Source organism: Galleria mellonella, unplaced genomic scaffold (genome assembly GCF_026898425.1).
Source record: "Galleria mellonella isolate WM207_F2 unplaced genomic scaffold, CSIRO_AGI_GalMel_v1 utg146, whole genome shotgun sequence".
Lineage (NCBI taxonomy): Eukaryota > Metazoa > Arthropoda > Insecta > Lepidoptera > Pyralidae > Galleria > Galleria mellonella.
The window spans coordinates 8,662,962-8,684,027 of NW_026441999.1; the positions used below are offsets into that span (position 1 = coordinate 8,662,962).

The window sequence follows — 21,066 nt, forward strand, 5'->3', positions numbered from 1 at the left end:
AGCCATAGGTTTATTTTACAAACTTACAAATTTTGTACAACATTTTAAAAATATATCTATTTTGTCATTAAATATGTCAATATCTGGCTGCTGAGCAATCAGAGAATTGAGCAGAGGAATAGCCTGATAAGTGAGAGCAAACTGAGTAGTATAGATATATCATCATTCTCATGAGGATGATGATACAGCAGTTAACTGTCCACTGCTGAACATAGGCCTTCTCATAAGAAGGGGGGCGAGTAGTTGCCATGCTTGGCAGGAAGATTGGCAACTGCAGTTAAGCTTTTAGAGATGTCTTAAGAGGGACACTGCTGGCCATCCTTTAACCATAAAATTCTCTTAGTCGCCTTTTACGACACCCACAGAAAGGGAAGGGGTGGCCCATTCTGTCCCGGGATCACACTACTAATTATTGTTTGTGTACTTACACCAAATTTCTAATTCCCTGGTAGCGTGCATTGGATGATCATTTGTTTCCAAGGTGACCTTATTCGCTGCTTCACAGTGAAACTTCTGGCCGTTCTCGAAGCGGGTCGCCTCGAATGTCAGATTCGATGTGGTCTCGAAGGTGGTGTCACTCTGGTGAGTTTAACATATTTTAATTAAACATCAGTATATATATTTATTTATTCAGGAATTCGTCACACGTTTTTTAAACCCACTCGTTGACGGAAATAAGACATCAGGTTACAAAGGATTTTTTTTATACAACTTAGAATAGCAAACAAGCTGACGGAAAGTGGTAACCGTCGCTTATAGACATGAGCAGTACCATGGACATAACAGAGTACACTGTTTCGCCCATGACACCCCCATGCGTTGCCATTCCTGAGGACTTAGGTGTTATTCTTCTGTACTCAGTAAATTCACGCCATATCTCACCCTTCAAACCGAAACACAGCCATGCAAACACAACCGCTTTACGGTTAAAACACGAATGGGACACGAAGAGGTATCCAAGCAATCGACTTTTGTACAAAGTCTAACTCTGATGAAGGACTCTAGAGACTTAGATATGGGGTTCTTCAAAAATACGCCTTTTTATGGTCAGCGACGTGCACGTGATGGTGTTGCAGGTATCTATATGCTTCAGTGACTGTTTACCATCAGACGGGACGTATGCTTGTTAGAAATAATTGTTTTATGGCGATATCGTAATATTAAAAAAAATCTCTGTATGAATCGAAATAAAAACATATACCTACGTTCGATTTCAAATAAGTTTTTTTTATTAATTTATTTTTTTAATTATCCAATTTAATATTGGAATAATGTTGTAAAGTTGTAATCATTTAATTTAGTAGTTTAAATTTAGTATAAATAAATATTGTACAAACATTGTATGGGCCCTAGTTTAGTTATTTTTTATTTTATTTTACTCATATTTGGGAAACAAACGGTACAATTAACATATATAACATATATTATATTACATAGTAAATAAATACTAGCTACTAAAGTTGTTACTTACATTGCACTATTACATACAGAGCACACGAGGTTTAAAATACAGTAATAAGTACAAGAAAATATTTATTTATTTATTTATTTAACACTTTATTGCACCAACATAACAGGATTTATTGAACAATTTTCAATACGTACAGTGTAGTACAAAAGGTGGTCTTATTGCTAAGCAATCTCTTCCAGACAACCTTTGGGTAGAAGGAATTAAAGCATAAATAGGTAGGTGGCGCGTTAAAAAAAAATAGATCTGTAAAAAATAATATCTGTGACAGCATAGTCATATACACATACATAAATAAACACATACATCCAAATATATACATATATATACATACATATATAAATATATATACACACATATACACATATACGCATAAATACATACAAATAAAAGAATATACTGAGAAGCAAATATTATATAGTTATATTATTCCTAATCAGCCTCTTATACATTGCATATTAAAGAATTTATTTATTATTATTTATTAGGTTACGGTTTCAGAACTGTTTTAATAATTTTAAATGAACTTATCAAGTGGCGCGTCTGTGTCAAAGGTCCTAACAATATAATCGTTAAACCACTAAAATCTGTGACATAATAAATGTAACAATTTCAGTACAAAGTGACGTTATCGCTGTAAAATTTTAATTCAGCCGCCCTGGGGCGCTTTCAGCAATCACGAACTGTCAGAGTGTCTTTGTCTCGAGTTTCGACGTGGATACGTAATTGTGGGGCGTACTGGAAGTGACCACGAACAGCCTTGGTTGAGCGTAGTTGAATAAATTGATAATTATTAGACTAAAACATTATTAAGATTTTTTTTTAGAAAAAATAGTAGAATCAATACAGTACAAGATTTTCAATTAGAAAAGTGTAATCAAAATAGGTTTGATCGTTAATTTAAATTTATTATGCATGTTTAATCAAAATAATTTAAATATAAAAGGCTTTATTCTAATTTACAACATTGTTCTGATAATTATATGAAAAACTTTAAAGGTAAAAATTCAACGTTATTGTCATCTGAAATGGACTTAAGAGGCGGCATTGCTAAATGAAACACACTGAAACACACGGTCCAAAGCTTTTAATACGGGGGCAAGAGATTGTTAATAATGGGATTACAATTCCAATTGGTAGCAATATCAAGCGTTGTCAAGGCGACCTCTACGCAGTTCCGCGTTAAAACCATCGTGGTTAATTCTTGTTGAATTCGTTATTAAATATAAACTCAATTAATAGTATAATAATTTAATGACATTTAATAATTTAATTCCATATTAATGTTAATCAAACACACACATGCTGTGGTTGCCTATAAATGTAAGAACAGTTAGCTGTAATCCACTAGTGTATTGTATTGAAATGCTTCGCTATATCTCATGTTGGTGATCCTATAAATAAATAAATATTATGAACTATATATTACATGGCAATTCGGCACACATTAGATCAGCCTTTCCCAAAGTGGGCGATAATGCCCCCTTGTGGGCGCTGCAGGCCTAAAGGGAGCGCGGTAAGAGACCCAGAAAAAAATGAGGGCGTTGTGTAGATGCTTGGGGGGTGATTTGTTGATCTTGAAGTAATAGTAGTTTTTAAGTAGGTAAAAAAAAAATTAAGTTCGCCTTTGCTAACATTGTTATTAACTTATTATTGTTACTGTATGTTTTAGTGCAATAAAGAATATATATATATATATATAAAAATGGGGGGCGCTAAAAAATAATTTCTCAAAGTGGGCAGTAGACAAAATAAGTTTGGGAATCCCTGCATTAGATCTATACATGCCCTTTGGACGACTAGTAGAATTCTTCACACTGATTTGACACGGGAGCGTAGTCTGTTACCTTAACGTATATCACTTCCAGTACATGAATTTTATATCGAAACTTTATCACCATCTAAGTATTTGCAATGTAAATGCGTATTAATTAAATATGCATAGAAAATAACAAGCCCCCCGGGGCAAGTTTGTTTTAATCGCCGTGTATGCCTTTTGTTCACGAGTTAATTTATTTAAAGTTACGTTCGTTCCGTTCCGAATGGTGCGTAACGGTTTAATTATCGAAATGCCTAATTGCTGTCCCACTAATTGCTCTATAATTTTGTCTTTTCACACGTGGTGTTCTCTGTTTGATCGCTGCTCAAATTTGTAATTGTTTACTAGCTGTATATCGTGGCTTTGCTCGCAATCAGCAAACAGTGTGATATAAAAATCTTTAGCACACATTTAACCCTTCTTTGTATAATGGTAGAAATGTCCATCAGAACATTGAATGCCCAATTATATAAAAGAACAATTTTACTTTAAGTTGTTCTTTTATACCTTCTTAATGTCCATTGCAGAAAAAAAACCATAGCTGTCAAATTTATTTTATTAACAATTTTGTGTTTAATTTTGAACATGAATTGATTTATTTCACCAATAAAAAAAAATCATGCAAAGAAGAGTTAAAACAATAATCTATCAGTAAAATTTAATATTTTTCGAAAGAAAAATTTTAATAATTATTTATTTTTATGTATACTTTATTGTTAAGTAAAAAAGACAAATTATTAGAACTATTGAGGATATAAGGGGAAAAATGTTAGGACACTTGATACGACACGACGAACTTATGAACATTATAATAGAAGGTAAGATAGAAGAAAGGAGGGGAAGAGGGAGACCGAGACATAGTTACATCAGGCAGATCAAGGAAGGAGTTGGTGTCGTGTCGTATCAAGAGGTGAAGAGACTCGCTACAAATCGTAGTGAGTGGCAAGAGCTCCACCGACAAGGGCGCAGCTCTTAAATAGAATAGATAGATAGATACTTTATTGTACACACTGATATACATAACAAATATGACAGAGTTAATCAAATGTACAAAGGTGAGCTTAACTCTAAAAGAGCTCTCTTCCAGCAACACCCAAAGTGGGAAGGAGCATCAATGTCAGCGGGTAGAGTGTCAGCGGTGTACAATATTGGGACAATTTCCTCAATAAAATCACAATATAAAGAATTATTCAATTCAAAGAACAAGAACACTAGTTTCACGAAGATTCTAGATAGAGTATGAATGAATGAATGAGTATACTTTATTTGCATTATACAATGTAGGGAATAAGCAAGACAATTTACAAACACAACGATACAATTGTATAAGTACAGTGAGGCGGTCTTATCGCTGAGAGCAATCTTTTCAGGACAACCTTAGGGTAATGGACTAATTGTTGTACAAGTAGGTATTGTATAATTATGAAAATTAATATTAGAATAAAACATTAAATACATTGGGAAAATAATTATAAGTATTAAGTTATATATATAAGTATAATAGTTAAATTAAAAATATTTAGGTGAAGTGGGGGCGAGGAATGTCAAACCGCCATACATTCGTTTAGTGCCTGTCAAGGGCTAATGCTTGTCGTGTCGTATGAAACTTCTTATACTGTGTTAACACGATGCGTCGGGGGGGGGGGGAGAGGGATTGTTAGTAATGGAGACTGAGCCATTGCTAGCAATATACCCAACTAAGTCGACCGCCTCGCGGTTCTCCCTGGAAACTATCACGGTTAATTCTTGATGGATTCGTTATGATGGGCTAACTGGCCTGTTTTCATTCTCATCTATCACCCTTCACTGGTGCTCCGCCAGCGTATCCCGTTAGCGCAGGCGGGGTTACCATACCATTTTCACCCATCAAAAAAAAAAACACGATGACCTATTTCATTTGGGAAGAAGGAACTTTTTTTTATCATTTTTGGCCTAAATACCTTTGAAAAAAATGTTCAGTTTTTTTTTTATATATATATCACGACGGTGGCAAATAAGCATACAGCCTATTTGATGGTAAACGGTCACTGTAGCCTATGGACTCTTGTAACATCAGGGACATCACGTGCGCGTTGCCTACCTTACCTACACCCTTTTTGAAGAACCTCATAATATAGTCTATAGAGGAAATCTCAGCATGGAGCTCAACACAGCCTGAGTATTTCCCCCGTGTAAAATTTCTGGAACCGCCCTGTACGCGACCATCTAGGTTTTTTTTATACAACTTAGAATGGCAAACAAGCTGACGGCCCGCCTGATGGAAAGTGGTAACCGTCGCCTATAGACATGAGCAGTACCATGGACATAACAGAGTATACTGTTTCGCCCATGATACCCCCTATGCGTTGCGTTATGTACCCAGTAAATTCACGCCATATCCCATCCTTCAAACCGAAACACAGCCATGCAAACACAACTGCTTCACGGTAGAAACACGAATGGGACAGAGGTGGCCAAGCAATCGACTTTTGTACAAAGTCTCCCTCTGGTTCAAGCGTGTGAGGACGAACTGTCGATGGCGAGCGGTGCGATGATAAAAAGCGGCTGCTGGCATCATTTCAAACAATTCCTTAGAACACAATCAGTTTCATTGTTATTCATAAAAGTCTGATGGTAAACAGGACCTCACCAATTAACTGTTCATCAATGGACAGATAATAGGTGATGATGATGAGATTAGTGAAAATGATGAAACAAATAAAAGCATTCACTTACCGATTCCACCTCTCTTTGCTGTTCCGTACATGAAACAAATAAAGTTATTATTAATCACTCACGACTACAATCATTAATGGGGTAGACATTTGACAGCTGTTGCCATTGTGGTGAATATAATACTCGGTATGCCCATATTTCACTGAGCATGTTAGAATCCAGTGTGGTAGGAGGCGAGCCTACCACAGCCACTTGTTTTAATTTGGTTTGTTATATTTTTGTATATACAACTTAGAATGGCAAACAAGCTGACAGCCCACCTGATGGAAAGTGGTAACCGTCGCTTATAGACATGAGCAGCACCATGGACATAACAAAGTATACTGTTTCGCCCATGATACCCCCCATGCGTTGCCATTCCTGAGGACTCAGGTGTTATTCCTCTGTACCCTGTAAAGTCACGCCATATCTCACCCTTCAAACCGAAACACAGCCATGAAAACACAACTGCTTTACGGTTGAAACACGAATGGGACAGAGGTACCCAAGCAAACGACTTTTGTACAAAGTCTCCCTCTGATATATATAAAATATTGGTAAATTTGTATTATTATATATAATCGAATTATTATAATTGTATTATTAGTTTATTATTTGTAGTTTTTTTTCTTTAAATCAGCAATTTATTCAAAGTTGTTCAGTGGTTTGTGTCACTGAGTAATAAACACACAAATATATTTACAAAATTTAAGATTTATAGTATTTTATATTTTGTCGTGTAGTACCGGCATAGAATAGGCCAACCCTTCTTTTCCCATGGGTATCGTGAGAGGCGACTAAGGAAGGGCGAGGGATGGCCAGCAGCGTCTCTCTTAAAACATAACAACAAAAGTATGTTCTACAATATTAAAGAAAATATCAATAACTACAAAAAACTTCGCTTTACTATATGCCTAACTATTATCGTTATGTCACAATAACAACTTTTTAAAATGCTGTAAAAATGTCCACCCGTTCGAAGCCAGGACAGGCCGCTAGTATTTTATAAAAACAATAATAAAATATTTTCAGAATATCTTACAATACAAGTACCTATATTCGTGAATCGAATGCAGCATCAGTACAATTTGATTGTACCGTTCGAACTCAGTGAGCGTCGGTCAATATTGGGGAAATTAAATAACTTATGCTACAATTAAGTTGCGGTTCGACTTACTTGAATTGAATCTTGTCTGTAAATTTTATATATAAGGCATTTGCATATATAACTTATATTGGTTTATATATATATATATAATATATATATATATATATATATATATATATATATATATATATATATATATATATATATATATATATATATTATATATATATATATATATATATATATATATATATATATATATATATATATATATATATATATATATATATATATATATATATATATATGTTATAGGAATTTAATTAACTTGCTATGTTTCGAATTTATCCGGAAGTCTTCTTCAGGGGCGTATGGCGTATGACAAACATAGTAATTCATAAAATTCCTGTTATATATATATATAACAAGTGTAATCTCTCGTATCCTGTTTCTGATATCAAGTAATTACTTAAATTAATAATGCCAATTGCAACCTACTTACATATATCCGGATATTTGTTCCAATTGCATAATATTTTTATTTGTCAACTATGAATGGATATAAGAAGTTTACTAAAAAAAACTCAACTACAATCCATATTACAGTGTTACTACCTATTTACTCGTACTCAATGAACGTCACGTTATCTACCATGGACATAACAGAGTATACTGTTTCGCCCATGATACCTCCCTATGCGTTGTCATTCCTGAGGACTCGGGTGTTATTCCTCTGTACCCTGTAAATTCACTGCCATATCCCACCCTTCATAATGTATTAACATTGCTAAAAAATGACTAGATGTGGCAGTTTTAAGATTCCATTGTTTTACTAGAGTTAACAGTTATTAACATACGTACATACCCAAAAACATTTCCAGTGAAGTTGAGTAAAACAAATTTAAATTTAAGAGTAAAACAAATTGAGCTGACCAAGTATTTTGAGTAGTTTAAGAAAATATTAATATATTTAAAGAATGTTATTGTTTCATCACCTCTTATCGATAAAACTTGGCGTCCGTTTATCGATACTTGGCTTACTGCCATCGAGGCATGCACACGACATTTTTGTTTTGGTTTAAATTGAAAATAAAATGCGGATTTGAGTAAAATGCCTGTATAAGGATATGATTAAAAAAATGTAAATATATATATATATATATATATATATATATATATATATATATATATATAAATGTATTTTTTTATACCATCATCAATATCATACCAGTTTTTAACTGTCCACTGTTGAAAATAAGCTACCCCCTTGGGGGGGTTTGCTAGTAATTGCTATGCTTAGTACATTCCGTGGTGGTTGGTCACCGTGTCGGTCCCGGTATAGAATAGTCTATCCCTTCTTTTCCCGATGGTGTCGTAAGAGGCGACTAAGGGAGGGCGAGGGATGGGCAGCAGCCTCCCTCTTAAAACATCTCCAAAGCCTAACTGCAGTTGGCAATCCGCTTGCCAAGCGTGGCAACTACTGGCAAAACCCCCAAAGAGGGAGGTTTATGTTCAGCAGTGTATCGGCACCGGCGAGCGTGTATGAAAAGATTGATGAATGTGGAAGAAGCGAAAGAGGTTTGTTTGAATCGAAGCATTTGTCGTTCCATTGTTTCTGCCTTCCCTAATGGGAGACAGGCGTGACAGATTTGTATGTATGTATATATATATGGAATTCAAAGTCAAAAATGAGAAAATTCTTCATAAAACATTAAGTTAATCATAAAGTTTAATCGTGCAAAGTTCGCCCGCGCCATCACTACGCCCAACTTTAATTCAGTTAAAAGATATCCTGGCAGTATGCTCAGAACTTGGCTGTCGCGATTTTAAATTCCCGAACGTTATATGAAACAGCTGACTGTATAGCGCTAATAGATTTTTCTCGATGTTTTTGACGTATTCAAAATGAAAAGAACAAAAGTGACCGAACAATAATGATATAACCCGGGGGAGAAAGAGATTAAATTAAAAAAAAAATTAAAAATAACAGTGACATACATAATTTCAATACAAGAAATAAAAACAAATTGAATGTTCCTTGTTATCGCCTTAGAAAAGTCAATACATCTTTCATGGGGAACTGTATACGTTTTTATAATAAACTTCCAGATGATGTTTTACATTTAAATGAAAGAAAATTTAAGACATATATAAAAAGGACTCTCTGTACAAAAGTATATTATAAATTAAATGACTATTTAAATGACAAAACTGCATGGATTTGAATTTTGTATTAATGTGAATTGTATTGTAAATGTAATTGTATTTTCTATAGTAATTATTATAGTTATAGATTGACGTATCATAAGTACCTGTAACAGATGTATATGAATAAAGATGATTGATTGATTGATTGATTGTTAGTAATGGAGACTGAGAATCCCATTGCTAGCAATATACCCAACCAGGTCGACCTCCTCGCGGTTCCCACTGGAAACTATCATGGTTAATTCCTGATGAATTCATCATGATAGGCTAACTGGACTGTTTTCATTCTCATCTATCACCCTTCACTGGTGCTCCGCCAGCGTATCCCGTTAGCGCAGGCGGGGTTACCATACCATTTTCACTCAATAAAAAAAAATGATATAACCCGAAGGATAAGCAAGCTGAAATGACAATTGGCTGGTCACACAGCTTGAAAGTCGGCAACAAGATGGGAAAGAAATGTTCTTGGGTGGAAATCTTGTACAGGGAAACTCAGTGTAAACAACCACCTACAAGATGGAGTGACGACTTCAAATGCATTGCAGTCAGTAAGCGCAGATGGCTTCTTCTGCTTCACCTGTTTCTTTATTGTCGACGTTTCGACGTGCACCACGTCGTGATCACGACGGAACTGTCAATAAGGTATGTAGGTACTATTCACCCGTAAAGGCGCGTTAAGTTCTGATTGTGTATTTGAAATAAGTGTAAACAACGCGAAAGTTTAAAATTAACTAAAAATATACATATACGACGACCGATATGACATCATAACCTTCAAGAAAAGAGAATATTCCTTTTTAAAAGGCCGGCAGCACACCTGCAATGCCGTTGGTGTTGTGGGTGATCATGGGCGGCGGTAGTCACTTACCATCAGGTAAGTCACATGCTCGTTTGCCCCCTGTGTTGTAAAAAAAAACTAAAAATATAAAAATCCGAAATGTTTAATGAAAATTTCATTGGATCACTACGAATTTCATCGGCTTCTGGTTAATAAATTATGAGCATTACATCCCCTAAATACACTTTGTAGAGTTTAATAAAAAAAAAAAAAATAGAAGAATACACCCATAAAATTTTGTTAACGTAAACAAAGCATAAACACGACGTAATCTCTCCTTTGTTCAAAAAGCTATGAACATTTTCATATGAAGCATCGCAATACATAATTAATTGTTTTAATTCTCTCGCAACGGTTATACAGTACACTGGCGGACAGTGGCACGTATAAAGTTTATAATACTGCATGATTTTAATATGAAATTTGCATAGGGTTAACATCAATCTACTTCTACACTTGAGATGAGATTTATAATTTCATAAAATGTATACTTTAAAACGAGTTTCGTTTTCATTTTAATTTGTTGTGAATAACTATCAAAATGTTCAGTTAAATTAATAAAAAAAAAAAATTGCATTACACAAATTAGTTACACAATTGTCAGTACTGCTAAGAAGCCTATGTTTAATATCTATATGCATGTACATGATAACACGAGTACTGCTTCCTACAGGACACGCTCAGCCCAGTGTAGGAAGCAATGATAAATTATGTTCTAATACAAACATACTTTGTTAAACAAATATATCTTTATCTTATCTTATCTATCTTTAAAATTTACATATATTATTGCTGAAAAATTTTACTCAGGACTGTAACCAAAGATTAATGCAGAATCAAGTAAATACTACCAGAAATAAATATTACCAGAGGGAGACTTTGTACAAAAGTCGATTGCTCGTGTACCTCTGTCCCATTCGTGTTTCAACCGTGAAGCAGTTGTATTTGCATGGCTGTGTTTCGGTTTGAAGGGTGGGATATGGCGTGAATTTACTGGGTAAAGAGGAATAACATCTGAGTCCTCAGGAATGGCAACGCATAGGGGGTATCATGGGCGAAACAGTATACTCTGTTATGTCCATGGTACTGCTCATGTCTATAGGCGACGGTTACCACTTTCCATCAGGTGGACCGTCAGCTTGTTTGCCATTCTAAGTTGTATTGTAAAAAAATATTCTATAATTTTTTTAGCTTCTCAAAAGTTGACTGTAAGAGATCCCTCTATAGGATATAAATCGTGTTATGTTATTACAATGTAAATTATGTATCATAAAGATTTTAACGAAAAGAAAAAAATACTAAATATTTTTAAAAAGTCTTTCATCTAAAGAAAGCTACATTATTTCGAAAACCCTATATATTCGTGCGAATTTACAGTATTTCCGAACCGATACGACAACATAACCTTCAAGAAAAGAGTATATTCCTTTTTAAAAGGCCGGTAGCACACCTGCAATGCCGCTGGTGTTGTGGGTGATCATGGGCGGCCGTAGTCACTTACCATCAGGTGAGCCGCATGCTCGTTTGCCCCCTGTGTTGTAAAAAAAAAAGAATCCAGGATGGATCACAAGTAATTTATACTTCGCCTTGCCCTAAAGTGTATATTCAAAATATTATCACGGTAGATGCATTAAAGTTTCTTTTACGACCACATAAAGAGTTACAGACCTTGTATCGTTAGTCGTTTATTTTAGGGTTCCGTTTACAAGCCTACGGTGGAGCAACCCCTTTTATGTTTCATCGCTAAGTGATATCAATCAAGAGATTTCCAGTATAATCCATATTGTGGAAAAGCAATGTACTTGACTTACTATGTAGTCCTGTGTAGTCCTGGCATAGAATAGGTTAAGCTTTCCTTTCCCGTGGGTGTCTAAGGGAGGGTGAGGGGCAGGCAGCAGCGTCTCTCTTAAAATATCTCAAAAGCCTAACTACGGTTGCCAATCTGCCTGCCAAGCGTGGCAACTATTGGCAAAACCCACTAGGGAGAGGCTTATGTCCAGCAGTGGACAGTTAAAGGCTGATATGATGATGAATGGTAATATTATTAATCACTCCACATTAATACCTAATTTTTCTATGTTGTACCCCGTGCGAAGTCGGGGCGGGTCGCTAGTGCAGAATAAAAGGAATTCGCGTGGGAATAGCAATCGTTACTAGTATCGCATTTCATTATATATATAATGAAATGCGTTACTATCCTATACGTTGCTATCCTTGCTATGCTTGCGTAAGTTCAATTTGACTGGCAGATAATGCTTTTAGCATTAAGCCCGCTTTGTATATGCACTAATAAATAAATTATGTAAATAAATAAATAGCGAATACTGTCTGAATAGTTGATTTAGTTTAGTTTCTTAATATTGACATAGGCACCTACTAATTAAAATGAAACATCGTTCTAAACTGGTAAATGTATGCAAGAGCTCCAGGTTGCTCAGGGAGTTATGTAAGATGGAATAGCCAGGGGAATTCGTGGAACAACCAAACTGATCAAATAGATCAAATACCAGAGGGAAACTTTGTACAAAAGTCGATTGCTTGGGTACCTCTGTCCTATTCGTGTTTCAACCGTGAAGCAGTTGTGTTTGCATGGCTGTGTTTCGGTTTGAAGGATGGGATATGGCGTGAATTTACTGGGTACAGAGGAATAATACCTGAGTCCTCAGGGATGGCAACGCATGGGGGGTATCATGGGCGAAACAGTATACTCTGTTATGTCCACGGTACTGCTCATGTCTATAGGCGACGGTTACCATTTTCCATCAGGTGGGCCGTCAGCTTGTTTGCCATTCTAAGTAGTAAAAAAAAAGCTCGTAGGATAGTACGAAGACGTATAAAGAAGAATGGGGAAAAATTTTTGGACTGAAAATCACGTGATAAACATAGTTTGGAGAAGGAAGAGTTGGAGGGGGCGACGTTACTGTAATATAGAAATGATGTAAAGTGGGCCACTACACGATAGCGTGCTGTACTTCTCATGCGGTGCCATTCCTGAGGACTACGATGTTACATCTGCTTAAATTGTTACGGAATTTTAACTGAAACAGCCCTGCATCCATGCAGACGACTTTTGTACAAAGCCTCCATCTGTTAATTGAGTAACTTAAAAAAACTCACTTAAATCTCACTACCCATCCTTATAACCACTTAGCTTTTCTTTATTACTGCCAGACTTATCTATATTATATGTATACATCTATAGTATAGATATAATAGTGCTTATAATAATAATAGGGAGGGGATTATTAGCAATGGAGTTTGACAGCCCCATTGCCAGCAATATGCCCTATTAGGTCGACCTCCACGTGATTCCTCCTGGAAACAATCGTGAACAATTCTTGTTGAATTCATCACGATGGGCTAACTGACCTGCTTCGCCCTCACCTATCATCCTTCACTGGTGCCCTGCCGGCGTATACCGATAGCGCGGGCGGGGTTACCATTTCTTTGTCATCCATTAAAAAAAATAGTGCTTATTTACACATGTTTACTGTTATATTTATTTTTTTAACGCACTAACCTACCCATTCATTTTTTTTATACCACTGAGGTGGCAAACAGGCATACGGCCCACCTGATGGTAAGCGGTGACTGTAGCCTATGAACGCCTGTAATACCAGAGGTATTATGCGCGCGATTCTTTAATTTCTTCTACCTAATGGTTATCTGGAAGAGATTGCTAAGCATTAAGACCGCCATTTGCACTTAATTAGGCTTACTGAAAATCCATCAAAAAGTCCTGTTATATTGGTGCAATAAGTGTTAAATAAATAAATAACCAATCTCCGAGCATACTTTACAAACTTTCATATTTACAATAGTAGAATACGAAGTAGAATGAACTCGCATGACAAAAGTGTTCCGAGAATCTAAAGAACCCTACAAAGGGTCCCGCAAATCTAATAAGGCCCGAAACTGAACCGCGATGTGTGTAAATATTTGATTATATAATGAACCGCTTATTTACCTGGGCCACCACAATTATCGCTGTAATTAATTTAACCAGTTTTAATTAGAATTTAGACGGTACGTTTGCGGATGTAATATTTTTTATTATCCTAAAGGATTGTTGTAAAGTAAGAGGCCTTTTTATCAAGTTAAATTTAAAATGTAATAATGCCATATTCTTTTTTAAGTGTTTCATACTATATTTAGTTTATTTCTAGATTAGTTTTTTTTATTCTAAGGTCTTCACCCAGTATGTGTTGCCAGTAATGATTTATGGAACCAAAACATGGTACTACATGATTGCCCGTACATAAAAGCTTCAAGTTACTTAGCGGGCTATAGAGATAGCTATGCTCGGAGTCTCTTTGCTTGATAGAATCTGAAACGAGGATATCCGCAAAAGAACCAAAGTAACAAAGAAGGATTAGCAAGCTGAAGTGGCAATGGGCTGGTGACATAGCTCGAAGAACCGACAACCGATGGGGAAGAAACGTTCTTGAGTGGCGACATCGTACGAGCAAACGTAGTATAGGACGATCCTACTAGATGGAGTGACGACTTGAAATGTATTGCAGGGAGTCAGTGGATACAGGTGGCTCAGGACCATTCCTTATGGAACTGTCCTTATGAAAATGTCAGTCTATGGGGGAGGTTTATACCCAGCAGTGGAGAGATAATGAATGAAATAATTATGATGATTATTATTACTTTTTCATTAAATTTTATTAATAGAAAAAGTACATAAGTTTTGTTCAATTATCATAGAAAAACTATCTATATGAAATTAGTAATAAATCGAAATATCCATACAATTAATCCACTAATAATTAAAGATTGTATCCCACAAAAAAAAAACCAATATTTTGATAAACAGTAATTTTGATTTAAAACCTAAACTACTGAACTGATTTTGGTATAACTTCTATGGGACCAAACTGTAAGTATATCCTTTCAGATGAAAAAAGAATTTTCCAAATCGGTTTAGATCTGACAGAGTTATGAGGTAACAAACATAAAAAATACAACCGAATTGAGAACCTTTATTTTGAAGTCGGTTAAAAATACATATAATTTACTTGTATCATAAGATGAAATCTCATGACTGATGTTCAATAGTAATGAAAATAAAAAATCGATTAATCGATTAAATATTTCGATCTGTTACTGATTCCATTTACAGAGCGTTTCTGTAATAACGTCAACAAAACTTGGTTACATTATTATCAAATTCTATGGAGACACACCATAATTACTTGCAGCCGTTCCATGACACCACAGTACCAGATGTAGCAGATTCACTCTCCCCCCCGCCCCGATATTTAGCGATGGCTAACGCAAACATCCACGTCTCATCTAGATACAGCGGTGTGCCTCATTCTTAACAGCGTGGCGACAGAATGAAAAATTACACAAGGCGACCTAATTCCACTGAACATTAGTGTTTCATTGATCTAGAGTGAATTGAAGAGGTTCATGATCTTGTCAATTTAACGTTGCCAATAAATCATTCGACGTACAGTGCACTTTTCTTAAATGGATGATTACGGAATGATAACCACGCCTATGACAGCATACCTAACACTCCAACGTGGGGATGAGGGATTATTAGTATTGCGGAGTACCAGTCTCATTGCGAGCAACATACGCGGTCAGGTTGACCTCCACGTGATCCCGCTTGGAAACCATCGTGCTAAATTCCAAGTGTATTCATCACGATGGGCTAACTGACCTGCCTTTTAATTCTCACCTATCATTCCTTGCTGGTGCCCTGTCAGCGTATACCATTAGCGCAGGCAGAGTTACCATTCTATTATCATCCATAAAAAAGGAACACACCAATGTAAATCAATGTTAGGTGAGTCAGGATCATTAACCTACTGTATTAAAATCACTGAGAATTTACCACGATGGCCTCTATAGATGGAGCAACGCGTGGAAGTTGTTCTGATGGGGTATGTTGTAGCAATGAAACCATTAGACTCCCTTATTCACAGTATTTCTCCCTTTAGAGACATATTTAGATAGTCTAATGAACAATATACTGGCAATTCTCTTACAAGAGAGTGTAATAGAGTTTTTATTTCTCTTATTTCACATCGAGATCAGGCCCTGCTTATACAACGTATGAGAATTATGTGGTGGTCACACAAGGTAGTCTAGCGGCTTATAACACTGCTTAACCTTCGCTTAAGCTTCAATTCCAATATATTCCAGCATAGTATATGTGTGTTATATGTTGTATCAGCCTTTTACTATCCACTGCTGACCATAGCTTCCCCATAAGAGAGGTTTTGCTAGTAGTTTCCGCGCTTGGCAGGTGGATTGGCGAACGCAGTTTGGCTTATGGAGATGTTTTAAGAGAGACGCTGCTGCCTTTCTCCCCATCATAATCTCTATTGCTCCCTTAGTCACCTTTTATGAAACCCAATTGAAAGGAAGGGGTGCCCTATTCTACACTTGGACCTACATGGCTGTGTATATATCCAGTGGTATATATTTATTTGTTGAACTTCTTTTTAATCAATGAATGCCCTCTTCCCATTTTGTTCTCGTCTAGAGATTTGTCCAGTCCAGAGATTTGTCAGCAGTCTTTTGCCAAAATCTAGTCTGACCTAACCTTAATTCTGTCTGGATTTAAGGAGGATTGGGAAGAATGTTAATTTAAAACAAATCTGAGTCACATCTAGGTAATCTACATCTTTTAAAGCCTTATATTGTGCAAAATTCAATTTTGCTTCGAGAGGGTGGTTTTAATTAAGGAGTCCTCGACGCACGGTACGGGCCACGATTGATGTCGCGTGTTACGTTTATCAACGTAATTAAATACTTATCTATCTTTATTATAACGCCCTTCTTATCCTGGGGTAGACAGAGGGGTAAATTCCGTCATGTCTATGTAGTGTCTCGTAATGGCATCTCCACCAGAGATTCTACACTGTTTTCGCTGTACTTATAGGCCTTTGATATGATTTTCCGGATGGTGGCTTCACGTGCCCACCGAAGCATAAAGCAACTGATAGTTTAAAATAATCGGATAATGAATATTTTTGGAGTTTATTAATTGAATAAATAGTTGATGTAATATTAAGTCACTTATATGTATGTATTAAATGTAATGTAACTTGTACCCAATAAGGATTTTGCATGCTGTAACATTTAACTAAGGCGAGCATTTGTCAATAGATCTATAAAAACAATGTTCTGGCAAATAAACAAATCTAAATCTAAATCATTTAGCGTCAGAGTCTTATCAAGCGTTGTTCGACGGAACTGTTATTCAGTCATCACCTCTGCTGCAGCAATAGAAGGTAGGTACTGCAATGGTATACTGTCGTTATGTAAAATGCCGCTAATAATTTGTTAAACTCCAAAATCTTACACTGTTAAGGTATGCTTTTCACAGACCGTGGAAGAAATAGTCCTGTTCACCTATTGGCTTAATGCAAGATGTTTTTGCCATCATCGTCGCCTCATCCAGTAGGTGTTATGGGGGTCCAGTTTTGCCACTTGAAAACCATGAACCGCGAATATGAATAACGTCTCCTATCGAGTTCGTAACTAGTCGGGCATCGAGTTTTAAAACTTAAGTACAGCCGGTTTTTCAACTTTTCTTCTCCATTGGGTTTCGGATTTCCGAATCCTGTATGACTTGTAACTTGCATATCCTTAAGGCTATATACTCGTGGGTAACATCGATTTCATTATCAGTTTAAAATCCTAATCCATCTATGTTTGAAATGTTATCAAAATTTTCTATTTCCAGAAACTTTCTGTTTCTGAGTGAGCTGCAACCAAAAGACCCCGGAACTAAATGAGTGTATGTGATTAAATGTCACAATTGATGAAGCAAGAGATGTACCTATGACGTAAGGATCTTATTGACTTTTGCCGTTTATTTTTCACTGCTTACTCCTTAAAAGACTTGATATGAAGATAGCTCTATTCTGAGTATTTTAATATTTGAACTTCAATTTGCCATGAGCCCAACCATTCGTGTGTAGCATATGTTTTTTTAAGAAAATCACGTTCAATCGAGCCGGTCCTGCAATCTGCCATTCCATCACCCTTTACCGTAATTTAGATAAAACCCTACCATTACAAGGGTTCCATTCAAACGCATAATTACAATTGTTCCCATACAAAAACAAATAAAAACCTTATTCTCTTCTAAAAGGTCGTATAAATCAAGTGGCAGTAATTTTTAAAGCAGCTGTAATAAGGAACGAATGGGCGTTCGGATGCTTAGTAACAAAAACATGGAAGGGGCAATTTTCTTGATTCTAACACAAAAAGCCTTCAGTATTGTGGTGTAAGTGATAAGAGAGAAAAGAAATAATTATTATTGTTTCATTCCGATAACTGTTCATTGCCGAAAATAAGCCTTCTCCATTAGGGGAGTTTTGCCAGTAGTTGCCACGCTTGACAGGTGGGTTGGCAACCGCAGAAAGGCTTTTAAAGATGTTTTAAGAGGGATGCTCCTGTCCAACCCTCGCCCTCCCTTAGTAACCTCTTACGACATCCACGGGAAAGGCAGGGATGGTCTGTTCTATGCCGAGACGAAGACGGCGGAAGAGAAATAATACTTAAATATATATCTATATTTGTAAAAGATAATAGGTAGTTAGTTTGTCCAGTTATTTACGCACTTAGGCCCGTGATTGGATCAGCTGTACGTGAAAACGTAGTTCAATCAAATTTAACTCTTCCAGATGACAGCTTGTTAACGCAACCATGATGATCATAATAGTTTGCGGTGTGTATGGTAAATGAGTACACCTTTTTTCCATTCAAAAAAGTTCGCAGGGACAATTACGCATATGAAATGACGAAAGTGTCATCTCTGTCTAATACGAGTATGGATACAAAGAATTTAAATCATATTACCAAGTAATATCAGACATTTATTATCCTCCAATTCGGATGACAGCATTCAAGTAAGATTTGCTATAAAAACAGATGCAATACAGATATCTCGTAAAATGTCTATTGTATAACACCAAAATATTTCTATCTGGTAGAGTCTATGATTTATTGCATACGATTGTAATGTTTTTAAAATTATCATCATCACCTTTATCAACTCAGTCATTTTCTGTCCACTGTTGAACGTAATCCTCTCCCATAGATTGCCATTTCAAATTTTATTAATTTAAAATCGCTACCTCTCATGATTTACGACGACGCGTTAAATAGACGAGCACAAAATAAACGAAAGAATGAAATACGCTCCGCCAGTTTCTGAGATGTCGTCTATTAAAATGATTGCAGCGGAATTTATCCTCTACATATCTACCTCTACGTATTCTTTGACCCTCCCTTAACCAAATGGTTGTATAGCAAGGATCACGATTTTGGAAGCATAATGCAGCCTTAATGTGAACTTTAAATCTGAGGTATAAGGTTCAAGGTTAGGTTGGCGACAGATTTTCAAGGTCATATAATGCGTGGGGGAGTCAACAAGTCGAATTTTTGCATTCAGCATGTTTGCGGTCCACCTTATGAAAACATAGGCAAATGCAGTATAGAACGACCTTCCACTAGATGGAGCGACGACCTCAAATGTATTGAAGGGAGTCAATTGATGCATGTAGCTTAGGGCTGTTCCTTATGGTAGTCCTTATGACCTATGCCCAGCAGTGGACAAATATTGGTTGAAATGATAATTATAATGGTCCCACCAATCAAACCGAAATAAATGAATGAGCCATGCAAGTATACAGATATATATATATATATATATATATATATATATATATATATATATATATATATATATATATATATATATATATATATATATCTGCCCTGTAGTCCCGACATGTAATGGGCTACCCCTTCCTTTCCCATTGGTGTCTTAAGAGGTAACTAAGGGAACTTAATGGTCGACGTACAAACAGGAGCTCTTTCAACATCACCAAAAGCTTAACTGCAGCTGCCACTCCGCCTGACCATCGAGGAAACTATTGACAAGACCACCCAACAGGGTGGAGGCCTATGTTTTTTTTAATGGGTGAAAATGGATTGGTAACCCCGCCCGTGCTATCGGTGTACACCGACGAGGCACCAGTGGAAGATGATAGGTGAGAATGAATGCAGATTAGTTGGCCCACCATGATGAATTCGACAAGAATTAAACATGATGGTTTCCAGGGGAACCTGAAAGTGTATATTGCTAGTAATGGGGCTATTAGACCTCATTACTAACAATCCCTTTCCCCCCTGAAGGCCTATGTTCAGCAGTGGACGTTTAACAGCTAATATGACGAAAAAGCGTTATACAGATTTTATTACTGTGAACTGAGGTATCAGATTCAAGGGAAATGCTATTGTCGACAGATTGTCAAGGTAACAGTCGTAGCACCAGAGGGAGACTTTGTACAAAAGTCGATTGCTTGGGTACCTCTGTCCCATTCGTGTTTCTACTGTGAAGTAGTTGTGTTTGCGTGGCTGTGTTTCGGTTTGAAGGGTGGGATATGGCGTGAATTTACTGGGTACAGAGGAATAACACCTGAGTCCTCAGGAATGGAAACGCATGGGGGGGGGTATCATGGGCGAAACAGTATACTCTGTTATGTCTATGGTACTGCTCATGTTTATAGGCGACGGTTATCACTTTCCATCAGGTGGGCAGTTAGCTTGTTTGCCATTCTAAGTAGTATAAAAAAATAAAAAAAAAATCTTCAAAGTTTTGCTTTGAAAAGTTCAAATATTTTATAATCTATCGATTACACGCAACTTTGACAAACTCCGAACCTGTCCACCCCACAATTGGATTGATGATAGAATAATTCCCCCCAGAAAGTCGCAGTTTTTATGCTAAACCGAGTTGACAGTGAAAAATGCTCGGATTAATTTCTTTGCTCTCGCCTTTTTTCATTTCATCCGTTTAAGCGTTTTTTGTCAGTTAATCGTCTGGACTGTCGGCGTTATTGTTTTAAAAAAAAAATCCCGTTGCGTTTATTTTTAACAGATACTCAGATGCC

General features: G+C 36.3%; 1 protein-coding gene across 9 annotated transcripts in view; it reads right to left on the reverse strand.

The window, feature by feature from the left end:
- LOC113514629 (hemicentin-1) overlaps positions 1–21,066 on the reverse strand; it is a 573,783-nt gene that overhangs the window by 35,618 nt on the left and 517,099 nt on the right. For all 9 annotated transcript variants that reach the window (XM_052891885.1, XM_052891877.1, XM_052891883.1 and 6 more), the window contains exons 8-9: positions 6,003–6,020; positions 429–579 (exon numbers count right to left, since the gene is read on the reverse strand). In XM_052891885.1, the coding sequence (XP_052747845.1) occupies positions 429–579; positions 6,003–6,020 (169 nt within the window). The remainder of the gene's footprint in view (positions 1–428; positions 580–6,002; positions 6,021–21,066) is intronic.